Below are 13069 nucleotides of genomic sequence, written 5' to 3'. Positions count from 1 at the left end.
GCATTCGTGCGGCTTCCCGGGCCTCCGTGTGCATCTGGCCCCCTAGACCCTCTGGGATTTCCTGCGACCTCCCCAAGCCTTTACGTGAACATGGCCTCCGGGCCCTTGGGGCTTTCTTGGGGCCTCCCTGGGCCTTTATATATGCGTGGCCCTTCAGGCCCTCCAGCCTTTTGTGCTGTCTCCACCAACCTCCGTGTGCAGTCGGCCCCTCTGGGCCCTCCGAGCATTCGTGTGGCCTCCCCACTCCTCCGTTCGCAGCTGTCCCACCGGGCCCTCCAGGCATTCATGTGGCCTCCACGGGCCTCTGTGTGCAGCTGGACCCCGAGCCCTCAGGGGATTCATGTGGCCCCCCCCGGGCCCTCCGGGCTGTCATGCGTCCTGCCCAGGCCTCCGTGCGCATTTGTCCCCTTGGGCCCTCCGGGCTTTCATGGAACCTTCCCGAGCCTTTATGTGCGCATGGCTGTAGGGCCCTCCGGCCTTTCCTGCGGCCTCCCCAGGCCTTTATGTATGTGTGGCCCTGCAGACCCTCTGGCCTGTTGTTCGGTCTCCACGGGCCTCTGTGGAGTTGGCCCCCCGGGCCCTGCGGGCATTCATGTGGCCTCCCTGGTCCTCCGTTCGCAGCTGTCCTACCGGGTCTTCCAGTCTCTCGTGCGGCCTTCCAGTCTCTCGTGCGGCCTTCCCAGGCCTTTATGTATGCGTGGCCCTCCAGGCCCTCTGGGCTTTCGTGTGGTCTCCACGGTCCTCCGTTCGCAACTGTCCCACCACGCCCTCCAGACTTTGGTGCAGCCTCCCCGGGCCTCCATGTGCAGCTGGCTCCCGAGGCCTTCCGGTCTTTCGTGCGGCCTTCCTGGGAGCTGGTGTGTGCTGGCCCCCTAGCCCCTCCACGCTTTTGTTTCTGTTTTCTACTGCAGAAAGAGGCAGCTACCCTTGCCAAACAATTCAGGGTTTTGCCTTTGAAGATCTCGAGCCAAGATCTCATCTGCTGCCTATTAATGCAGGGCTCTGGCTTAAATGTAAAGCACCTCGTGAGCTGCTTTATCCCCCTTTGCACTCACCACATACTTCCCCACCGTTCAAAAGGCTGGTCAAGTGCATGCAACATCTGGTGCATGGARGAAACTGCACTGTGAAAGTCAGGCCAGCAAATCCAGAAAATTTAGCAAGTGTCCTATGTATGGAATCGATGGGAGAAAAAACACGGCCCATGGGAATGACAGGGAGTTGTGGTAAATTGCCTGTCTGGAGGCACGGATAGAGCACCCTAAATATAGCAGTGGAAAGAAATTCTCCTCTTTATCAAAATTTGCATCTTGCTGCATAACACATGAAACGTATCTGGCTTTTGACGGGTGCCATGGCAGCAATATTGCTAGAGTTGCGGGGGAGCAGTTTCAGAGCCAGAAAACGGGGTGAAATGAGAGGCTCGCCRCCTGTCTGTGGGCAGAAGGACTTCTGCTGCAGACCCAAAGACAGGTTCTCCTTCTCCCTGTTCCCTCTCAGTTTGCTACAGCTGCCACCACATTTACACTGTCACCTTATAGTGCCATTTTCCAGAGCTGGTGAAAAAAAAAAAAGACAAGAACTGCTACTATTGAAAGGATAGGACTTAAACCTGACTCAAGAGATCCATAATATTCACATAATTTAAATGAGATGGACAATACAGAAAGGTTGAAACAGCTGTGATGATTAGTGAAGATTAATGCACCTATGTTTAAAAGTCATATTTGCTTGAAAAATATCCATGTAGAGATTGTTGTCTGTTGATAGCTGTCATATTCTGGTGCTCCTTTCTACTGGCTCTGCTTTTGTGCTCAGCTAGATAAGGAATTTCAGCACACTTGGCGAGGGAGCGAGTGCTCCACCTTTGTCGTGATTCACAGAACACCTGCAAACCTTCGTCATTTATTGAATTACTGAGTACTGTCGTGCCAGCAACGAGGAAGTGAAACTCATACCTTGTACTCACAAGCTTATTTGCTCCAAGATGTGTGTGGAAAAAAGGACAGTTTAGGATTAAGAACTGGTAATATAAAGTATTACCTATTGCAGCGGCCGAGAACAAGACTGGATATTRCAATTTTATTCTCTTGAGCTGTTGCCCAGGGCTACTTCTTTAGCCCTCTGCATTACTAAACCCTTGTCCCTGCAGAAACACAGTCASACTACCTGAGAGGCAGACTTCCCTTCCTAACTCCTTCCCTTCCCTAATTCCMAGGACTAACTCAGGGGTTGATTTATTAATAATCAGACACTTACAATGTACTCCTGTCCTGCTTTCCTAGTCACTTGTGAACCCATTGGCCAATGGGTTGCTTCTGAACCCGAGAGCAAGGAGGAACTATTCTAGGTGCTTTTTGGGAATGAGTGGCAGGGTAGTTGGGATATCTGATATTCCCGTGGAATTAAGTCTCAAACATGTTTTTAGACATAAGCAAATCCAAGCAGGAGTGTAGTGCAAGTCATCAGGGCTCAGAAAACCTGGTGCAAGTAGAAATGGTTTGTTCTTCCAAGCCCTCAGTGTTCCCATTCTGAGTTACGTCACAGACCTAGTTTATTTTCTGTTCACCCAAGAGACCCTTGTCTCTTATTGACCCTTGCAGYACCTAACTTCTGCCTTCCTGTTTCTTGATCTCATTTTAGATCCTGCAGTGTTTAACACCATCTTTGGGCCAATGAAGTTTGCTATATAACTGCACTTGTGAAGCCTTCACACAATGTTTCCTTATTGATTGCATGATCCGCAACAATGACCTGACCTTGTCACCCCTTTGGTATGTGGATATCCTTCGAATGAGCAGGAGAATACAAAGGGTAAATAGTATATGGATTATCCCCAAGGAGAAAAATAACAAATAAGCCAGTTCCACCACTGCATTTTACTGTTYTATAACAAGAGAACATTTATGAATCAAAAGATGTCCAACTCTAGCATGTGAAAAAACAGGAGTCATAAAAGASAGTATGGGTTCCTTTATGATTAGCAGGGCAGATGGTTAAGTTTAATGATTTGTATGAATGGCCAGTATGGGTCTGTTGTTCAGAATTCCTTGTGGCCCAGGAATAAAACATGCTACCTTCATATCTAGCCAAATACATAGTTGCTCTGCGCAGCTGAATCTGCTGTCTTTAAGCCATAGCTAAATAATCACATCTAAGACCTGTGTTTGCATTCTTTACTTTAACCACCCTTTCACTGAATATCCTCCCATCCATCAGCAATCCTGTTTGCTTAATAAATGATCTATTTTCACTTTATAGCCTAGTGACAACCTTGGCCTTGCTACAGATTGGACACACTCATGAAATTCCTGTAGTGAGTCAAGCCCCACAGCGAATGTCTGGGTGCCACCCATGGACAAGATACAGCCAGAGGCAGCGTGAGTCATATCCAGCTTCCAGATCACCTCTTGTTCAGGAAAAGTTTCTAGCCCTGGGGTTTACAAAGTGTTCCACATTTTTGCAGGGGGCAAAAACTTATTATCCTGAGGCTGGAAGCAGACTGCAAATACAGAAAAGAGCAGCTTGTAGCCCCTGCTAGCCTCACTGAAAGGTGGGCTGAAGATACCTGTTTAGCATCCATTTTTCTCAAAGATTGGGGATTCTGCAAAAATACAGATTCAAGAAACACAGCTCTAAGGTGTCACTGGCAGCAGCAATATACTGCTTGGAACTATTGATCAGTGTGCCTAACACTTAAATTACTGAGACAGCATATAGCAAGATATTTTAATAAGCAAGGTGACAGTTGGGGCAGACTGCTCCATTTCCATAGCACTTGTACAAGTTTCTATTAGTAAGGTGTTTTTAAGAAGAAAATAAGAATGTGCTCTACTTAGTGACCCCGGGGGAGAACAGAGGCTTGCTCTGCAGGGCTGCAGCACCAAATCCTGTCTCCAACAGCTCCGTGCACCTCCCCACTCTGCAGCACAAACTATTTCCCACCTCCCACACTGAGGGCTGCAAACTGGTCAGCCAGCCCGTGCAGACAGCAGAGCTGTTCTGCCCAGTCTGCTTCACAGGCAGCTTTGCTCTTTCCCTGCAGTAACAGACCCACAGAGAGGACACAACCAGCTCCGCATCAAGGCAGGCACCCCTCTGCCCAGGTGGATTGAAGGGCACATTCTGCAAGGGGGKGGGCAAGGAACTTTTTTAAACACATTGTTTCTGGTCACCGTAATCTTTCTGTCTATCTCATCAYTGCAATATCCTGCCCATGCATCCATGCTATTCAGAAAGACAAAGAGCACAGTTCTTGGAGCTCGTGGAGCGAAGCAAGGGCTCCACCACTTGGCAACACAGAGCCTCTGTAGGAAGTGCTTTTTCCCTTCATGCTGACTTGGCTGTGGCTAAAATTGTGATTGAAGCTTTCCTTACTCCTCAGAAACAGGCTCTTGCTTGCAAATGCTCTTACCAAGTACTCCAGAAACTCCCGTACAACAAATGGGTTATCAGGAACAGGAAAGATATACCTGTTCTCTCTTCTTCAGCTCCACGGCCCAACAGTGTTTGGAGCTTTTTGGCCTCAGCCACCATAATCAGTTCCACAAACGTCATCGTTTCACCTTCTACCACACCACAGGTTAGTGCAGCTGCATCCCAACCCATAATCAACAAACTTGGGTACTGTCTCATCTTTCTRCTATTCATTGTGGAGACAGTAGTATGAGAAACAGAGACCAAGGGTCAGTTTATAAAAGATATGCAAGGTCTGCAGCTACAAGAATACAAGCCTCAAAATCTATTATAATAGGAATGGATCAAAAGATTCAGAAGAGAAATCTTACAACTAAGGAACTATTCTTGTCCCAAATTTCTGAAAACTGGTAGGAGATTTGATTTCTTCAGAAGCTTGTGGTGTAACTTTAGAATGTAATGCATCTGCAAGGATATGAGTATTGACTGCTTTTTGGTCTAGAGGTCAGAGACTAACACAGGGGGTGACAGGGACAGGATGTGRGGGAAATTGTAGTGCAGGTGTAGGGCAAGTTACAGCAGCACGTGAAAAGGTCACTTCCCTTCCCTGACCCAGCTCCAGAAAAGTTTCACTTCGGGAATGGGCGAGGGGGAAGAGACGACACYATGAAACTAAGCAATTTCAACATTGATAGATGCCAGGATGGTTCCTGGGTTATTAAGCAAGTAACTACTTTCATCAGTAAAAACCACCACCACCATCAGCCATATAACACCTACAGATATGCAGTTGTGTATAAGACTGCTTATATTTTCCCTTAAAAACTTATGTGAAGTAAACAGTGAAAAAAAAACAAAACAGAAGACTCAAAATTGTTGGTTTATTTCATTCTCTTCAGAAAAAGGGAAAGCACTTCTTGAATAAATCTTTCCCTTCAAAAACTCAACCGCATCCTCATTTGTCATTTCCTGAAACTTTTTGTTTATGACCTGGGGGAAAGGAAAAGCAGGGGGTATATTGGTTGGTTTGTTTTGTTTTCATTCACTGATAATAACAGCAATTTGTAGCTTGTCTTTAGCAGTTCCTCTGCTCTTTATGACAGAATATTGTGACTCCACCACCCTACCTTGTGRGAGGAGATCACCTACAAGTAATCAGACACACAGCACTGGAGCATCTTACCCCTCGCTCCAGGGCCCTTTCTACTGCACAAGCACAATCATCAGCACACTGATTAGCAGGGCATAAATGATGCGAATGCCAGGACTGCTCTTACCATAACCACTTCGTAACCCAGCTTAGTCAGATGCCGCTTTTTCACCGCCAGCTTCCCTTGGGGGTGCGTCGTCCCTATGCAGAATGCAGAGAGAGGAACAAAGAGAAAAGCCAACCTGCAACCAGGAAGAGGAGGGAAAACTTCATTTTATGAATGCAGGGTAAGCATTTTTAACAGTTGAGATGTTTTTAATGCTGCAGAACRTATCTGTCTTACTAGAGGCAAAAATATCACTACTGCAAAAATTACTTTATTCTTTGGCTTCTTCAATTTAACACATCTCTTCTATCAGTTTCAGATAAGTACAGGCGTCTACTCAAACAACTCGTGGCAGAATTTAATCCTTTGACCCCTAATTCTCCCATAATGAGAATAGATCTTTCAGAATTGAAAATTTTGAAAAAAATGAAAATTGAAAATTTCAAAATTGAAAATTATTTGACAGCTTCTCATTCATGTGAGGCTTTTCGTTCAAAGTGTATTTCAGCAGAAATCACTGCCACAACCTACCASTGAGATGAAAGTACTGAAGACTTAGGAAAATAACCAGTCGTTGMCTGGATACACAAAAATACTTGGAATTTTAAAATTATACTATTCAGTGTGTTGGAAGACATCTGAATTATACTTCAAAAAATCTGTATCCTTACAAGAGGCTGAGATTATCCCTACTGTGAGGTTTCCAGTCCTTGTCTGAAGCATAAATTCTGGACTCCATGAGAAGGTGGCAGTGAGCTAGGTGAGTTGTTATTCTGAAGTGTCATGGGAAATTCTGTTTCTGTGAGCACAAATACCATATCATTGTCTACTACGTTTCTGCAGAGCACCAAACCAAAGAATCAACTAGATGGAACAGACACAAATAAAATTAGCCTGCTAGAAAAAGTGTGCAATCCAAAAAGGTCACCTTTCAACACCGGAGTCAGCTTGATCATCTGTTGCAGTTACTGGGAGCACTTTCTTTCTCTCYGAATCAACTCTAATTTCAAAATCTGAAAACAAAGCAATAAAATATTAATCAGTGCAAGAGATTACAACTAATAATCTATCTAGCTAATTTTAAAAAGTCAGTAGATGTTGTTGCTACTGTGTTTCCAATTCCTATTTTTGAAAAATATACATATTACTGATGGTTTCTTTCCCTGCAATCAATATAAACAGCTATTGCTTGTGCATCTCTAGAAAAATATTTTTAAAGAACTGTTGATCTAAAAAGGTTTTAAGAAAATTATATATATATAGTTTATAGTTTAAATAAGTCACTAATCAGGCATTTCATTTGTCACAGATAACGTCTTTAGAGTCTTACATTTTTAATCACCTGCACCTATGCACATTTGTTGCTGTCTTCTTATTTTAGGAATCAGAGATCTACATTCAAAGGAGTACAACAGTAATTTGACTTCATACCAATGTGATATTTATGCAGCAGCTGAACATTTTCCCGAAACATGTTCTCATCTCCCAGAAGTTCTAGAAGGGCCTCCCGAGCCTTTTTGTGATTAAAAGATACTGATGAGGAGAAGTCCTCAGCCAGCACAAGTGCAGGCTTTGTGAAYGTGGGGCTATCCAGTTCCACACATGCTTTCACACACTGAAGCATCATGTCTTTTTGATCCTTGTAAAGATCACCTGAAAAAGGATATAAAAAGAAAAATTATCCATTGAATTCTTTATTATCGTTTTTAGCCTGTTCTTGCAGAGCAAATGAATTTCAGTAGAAGAAACACTTTTTTCTTTTTCTTTTTTTTTTTTTTTTTTTTTTAAACAGAGTAACTTCAGTAACATGAGACTTCAGGAGAACATTGCAAGTGAAAGCAAATGTAGTGTTCTTCATAAAATCCAAACAAATAAGAGGCCATTTYTGAAGCTAAGAGGATATATCACAGTTTGGCCAGAAAGCCAGCACAGCTTTCACGTGCAATAAAAGCAGGTTCAACAGTAAGACATAGGATCTTACTCTACAGTGGATTCCTCCTCTACTAAGCTATTCTGTTGCCTGCAAGGAATTACAAGGCAGAAACCAAATTCCTCCACATATTATCGCAAGTTCCTCATTATAACTCAAAGTAATCAAAGAAACTTACATATGACGTACATATGACTTACAAGTATTTAACATTTGTTTACAAATTTTAGACTTCCTGTGTTTTTAAAAATGCCCAAACATGTGAGAACATTTTAAAAATGCCTGCATGTTGAAGACAAAATCTTGGCTCTCACCCATTTCAGCCTTTACTACAWATCTCACATTTACTCTTATCCATGTGCAAGTTACAAGTTCAAATATGGCCACCTTGTGGCCCATCCACAAGTTTAATGACCAGCTTTCTGATTTAATAATCAGAGAACACAGTGTGTCACTTAGATCACCACCATGAAGTTAGCCTGTTTCCCGAGGACTTCACATTTAATATCAATCATTTTTGCCTTCTGTAATTTTGAAACTTTAACACAGTAACAACAAATTTTGAGTGGGGAGCAGACGTTTGAAAAAGAGAATGTGACATAGTAAGGCCTGACCTGACTGCAGTTCATCAAGGTTTTCCTTTTGCAGCAGCTGATCAAGTGCAGGATGAGGAAGGTATCCTAAAATGCAAAGTGAATACACTGCTTTCAGCAGTTCCATGCTGGAAATATTGGGGAGGTACTTATTCAGGCAGCTATGAAGAGTCTCAAAAAACCTTTCCAAAAGAAAAAGAAAAATGTCAATTAAGAACCATATAAAATACAGATTTCAAGCCAAAATACAAGCTAGAAATCCTTTACATTTGCTTAATCCTATACRGTGTAATCCAACATTAATAGATTTAGTCCGGTCAGGCTGGAACCAATTTACAATTCTACTGAGAAAAATTCCTATACAGGAAAGATTATTAACAAACACAGCAAATTTATCTTACAGATTAATAAAACAGGATTGTGATGTTTTTTGAAAGTGAAATCTAACATCAGCTGTCATTCCAAATATGACTCTATAAAGATTATTTAACTGATTACCAGGCTTTCTAAATCAAAACCTACAGTTGCTTTTGGCCTCTGGGAAGATAGTTGAGTTGTGAATAAACTCGGAGAATAATCAAAAGATATTTCAAGTTTAGAAATTCAGGGTCTTCTGTCACCTTCTCAGCAAAAATATCCATCAGTTCAGTAGGCTGAAAGCCAAGCGTCTCAAAGGCAGAGAGAAGCAGGATAATCTAAAACAAGAAAAAGAAAATTAAAGAAATAAAGTCAATAAAATGGATAATAGACATTTTTAATGAAAACAGTAACAGTTTTAATGACAACAGTTCAATTGTAACATCCCTTTTGTTTCCTATTTCTTTAAGTCAATAAGTAGAAGAGCATTTTAAAATGCAACTGCCAACTTCATCAGAGTGTTATTCCTCAAAATCTGCTCACCAAACATCAAAGACAGCATGAATAAAAATAAAATGGAAACCAGCAGAAACTACCTATTCTCCTGGTATGGGTGTAAATCATTCAGTCTCCTCCTCACCTGTCTTTTGTCCCAAAGGCAGACAGTGGAAGTCACATAGTTTGCTACTCCTGAAAACAATTTTATATTACGATACTGGAGATCGTGGCAAGCTTCCAGAATAAGAATTAACTGTCGAAACGGAGCATCATGGATATTTTCTGTAACATAGGAGCAAAAAAAAAAAAAAAAAAAGGACAGGTGATGCAAAGCAGTGGGAGCTGTATGCTGGAGTCACAACAAGGCAAAGGGAAGAGGAAGAAAAAATAATCTGGTAAAGAACTGTAGAAATGACTAGCCAAACAGAGCTAAAACTGAGCCTAATGGGAGGAAGGAAAAGTCTGAATCGTTAGGCTGAAGGAATCAGAGTAAACGAGGACGATGGCTACAGGGGACAGACAAAAGAAGAGGCAAGAGAAGAGAACAGAATAGTGTGTTACAGAGAACATCTCCTGTTCTAGGATTCCTGATTCCCAGCAAGGAAATCCCCAGGCTGGCAATGATGGAGCTTTTGGATTGCCCATCTGGGCACTGCCCATCTGCCCACTGGGCACTGGGCACTTTTGCTGTGTTGAAAAACAAAGATGTTTCCTGCATTTTGAAGGTAATCAGAGAAGGGAGATGGGGCAAAATTAGGAAGATTTTGATATAAGGAGAAGAAAATGTAATAAACTTGTTTTTTTCTTACCCATAATCTTTTCACTGCAGGCATTCAGGATTGGACTGGAACAATAATTCATTGCAACAAGGGCAAAAAATACACGCTGAGCATTCAGGAATGTCAGATGGTCCATATCCTTCAAAACAGCTTTCTAAAGTGAAATAGAGTGTATTAAWTCCTTCATTCTTCAGGTATATTATCACTGCGCTATGGTAAAGGAATTTACACCAAAACTCTCCCAAATTCCTTATCCTGTTGGGATTCATACTGAAGAAAAAAAAAAGTAGCAACAAGCAGCAAAGACATCAAGTAACTTCTTGCAATTACATGCTACACAACTAGAGCTGTAGTCTCACAAGGGTTTATAAAGCTCCCTTCAGTTAACTAGTGGAAGGGTTGCTTTCCATACATCTAGTGCCAGAACCTCACCATCTTGMTCTAAAAAGTGGAACCTTGTCCAAGGTTTCTGGTTTACTTAAATCTCAGGCATTTCATGAGCAATCTCCTCTGCTCTATTCTCGCATGAGAAGCCCCATTTCCTGTCAGTGCCCTGTTCTTTCACTCCCTCAAGAACACTATTARTCCTGTCCTTAGAGCTGTTCAGCTGCATGATGAAAGCACTGACAGGCTTGAAAGAAGCTTGCAAAAGTGTCTTTAATYGAGGACAAGACCTGTTATGACCTGCCATAAAAGCACAGCCTGCCCCAACCACCATGTTTCCTGGGGCACCTCTTAGACGAAAAGGAYAAGGCGACGAGCTCGGCGAGCTCTTCTGGCATCTCACCTCAGCTCTCTCTAGCCTCACAGCATCACAGGACACAGCCCCATGGCAATATTCTTGTTTTCCAGCCACACATCAGCCAACAGCATCAGGAAACACAGCCTGAAAGTGCTTCCATAAAATGTAACGTGGCCAACCCAAACAGGAGAGAGCATTACTATTTTGCTGCTTCGGTTCCTTTTGTACTCAACTCCACTCCTTTCTGCCCCATCAAGGCTTGACATGCCCAGCCTCCAAATTTAAGTCTCTCTGGCAAGTGTAGCTGGAGTTTGATTCATATGGCAAATCCACTTAACCTTTTTATTATATTTTCTCTTTATCTGGAAAGAACCATGCACAATTTATAAACACTGCAGGAGCCAAGGTTTTGTGGAAACAATGGTGATGAAATGAAATGTACCAACCAAAATTAGAACACTTACCTCTAATTTCTTTTTCAAAGAGACTGGAGCATCTTTTCCTATGCATTTCATCAGGTTTTGCAGGATAAAGATGTCTCTGATATGTGGGATTCGCTGCTCTACTAGTAATCTGTTAAAGAAGAACACAAGGCCTTCATGAAGCTGAAGAGAATACRTGTTTAGTAGAGGCTCTCTTATTCCAGGAAACACAGATATGTGCCCCCGTTGTCCCTCACCAATACACTCCAACATAAAGCTTTATCCTGCTCATCTTGCACCCCTCTTTTTTGCACATCTGGCACAGTGGATCATGATGTGGCTGCAGCACAGATGTTTAGCAAAAAAGGAGTAACTGTATTTATATAAATATATGCCTTCTTCGTGTCATCCTGCTGSATCAGTGTTGTCCCTCTTACATTCTGAATAGGAGGCACTGCCTGGACTGCACTGTGTGAATGCACAGACATTAAGTGCTGCAAGCCTCACAGAATCAACACATTCTGCAGAAAAAAAAAAAAGGCAGAAACAGTGAGAAAACTCAGGGATGAACCTTGATAACAGCCTGGAGGAGATGAAGCAGAGAAAACCCAAAAAGCAGTGCAAGTGGGCTGCAGGAACAGAAGTGGGTATCACAACACACAGGCACCATAAGCACCAGATCAAGGAATCCTGCTTTCACAGCAGCCTTTCTGGCTCATCAGGAAAGACTGTAGTTGTTAAACCTGGGTCMCCCTTAACAATAYGTCCACAGCTACAAAAATAAGAAGYGTTGCTTCTTTCACTTTCTAAGGCCACCAACTGYTCTAAAATTCATTACTGCAAGTGCTGCTGTCTGCAAATGGACAAAAGCTCTGGGCATCAACGGAGAGGAAGAGCTAGAGGGGGTCGCCTGCTTTGCCCCAACCTGTAAGAACTGTGTCCCTGAGCTGCTAGGAGAACCTGCTTTTTGTGGCTAACAGGCTCCTTCTCAAAGCTGCGCCTGGCGAAGGACCAAAAGGACAGAGCCAGGGCATGTTGTGCGACAGCTTCACTAAAAACAGTGTCATGAGGGTGGGCAGATTGGTGACCCACATAACTCTCACCCACTTTAAAAAGAAAAACAGCCAAATAAGAGTGCTAGAGTGGTAGCAGAACCAGTCCGCTTAACTTTCCCTTACTCGATTCAACAGAATTAGTTCCTGTGTATTAAACATCAAAGATCTGGAGATCCCAAAACGCTTCACAAAGTGAGTTAGCCTCGTTATCTCGTCTTCAACATGTGGGAAAAACAGGCACAGAGAGGTGAAGTGACCTGACCAACATCACCAAAAATTGCCAGTGGCGGAGCTGCCTTCAGAGCACACATCTCCTGTGCAGCAGTCTAGCACTTGAGGCCATCAAAAGCCTTTCTGCTTGAGCCCGCAAAGAATGCCAAAAAATCCCAGTCTTGTACAGCTGTTCTCTCATGGGAATCATCTAGGTCCTAAAACTGCAGTGTCTTCTAAGCAGACTCTCCCTCCATGATGTCCAAGAGACACAAAAACCGCCCGACGTTTAAAGAACAAGTGAAAGATGCATCTTCCTCACCGTAACCCAGCTTGAAGAGCGCTCACGTTCTGGTCTTTTTCCAGCCCTATCAAAGCAGTTGCCAGAACCGAGAGGCAGCGGTTATCGAGTTGATTGAGCTTCTCCTATTAGAGAGTTGGCCCAACGGTAGGTTACTCGAGGCCAGCGAGACACTTCCCGGGAGCCAAAAGCGAGCGCTCCGAACTCGGCAGCGGCGCGGCGGCTCACCTGGCACACCCTGAGCAGGGTCTGCACGAGGAGGGTGCCCTGGGGCACGCCGAGGCTCACGAGGGCGTGCAGGCCGAAGACGAGGTCTCCGCGCGCGAGGCGCCGCGCGTCGCGCAGCAGCCGCTGGCAGAGCGGCGCGAAGGCCGGGTGCTCCAGCACGAGCCGCCTCTCGTAGCGCCGCTGCTCCTCGGAGAGGCCGCGCAGGAGGCGCCAGGCGGCCGCGAGGCTGTTGGCGGCGTGCGCGGCGGAGGTGGCGCGCGCCGCGGCCAGGTCCAGCGCGTC

General features: G+C 43.9%; 1 protein-coding gene across 1 annotated transcript in view; it reads right to left on the bottom strand.

Annotated features, from left to right (window-relative positions):
* Nucleotides 1-5283: 5283 nt before the first annotated feature.
* The window catches only part of FASTKD2 (FAST kinase domains 2), an 8374-nt gene continuing 588 nt past the window's right edge, over nucleotides 5284-13069 (bottom strand). Inside the window, exons 3-13 of the mRNA XM_026048273.1 lie at nucleotides 12788-13013; nucleotides 12581-12684; nucleotides 11036-11144; nucleotides 9860-9983; nucleotides 9193-9332; nucleotides 8718-8890; nucleotides 8217-8377; nucleotides 7104-7325; nucleotides 6601-6685; nucleotides 5694-5808; nucleotides 5284-5406 (exon numbers count right to left, since the gene is read on the bottom strand). Coding sequence (XP_025904058.1) covers nucleotides 5284-5406; nucleotides 5694-5808; nucleotides 6601-6685; nucleotides 7104-7325; nucleotides 8217-8377; nucleotides 8718-8890; nucleotides 9193-9332; nucleotides 9860-9983; nucleotides 11036-11144; nucleotides 12581-12684; nucleotides 12788-13013 — 1582 coding nt within the window. The remainder of the gene's footprint in view (nucleotides 5407-5693; nucleotides 5809-6600; nucleotides 6686-7103; nucleotides 7326-8216; nucleotides 8378-8717; nucleotides 8891-9192; nucleotides 9333-9859; nucleotides 9984-11035; nucleotides 11145-12580; nucleotides 12685-12787; nucleotides 13014-13069) is intronic.

This window comes from Nothoprocta perdicaria, unplaced genomic scaffold (genome assembly GCF_003342845.1).
Source record: "Nothoprocta perdicaria isolate Ctin4 unplaced genomic scaffold, notPer1 scaffold_11, whole genome shotgun sequence".
NCBI classification, from domain to species: Eukaryota; Metazoa; Chordata; class Aves; order Tinamiformes; family Tinamidae; genus Nothoprocta; species Nothoprocta perdicaria.
This window is presented reverse-complemented; position numbering and strand designations above follow the sequence as displayed.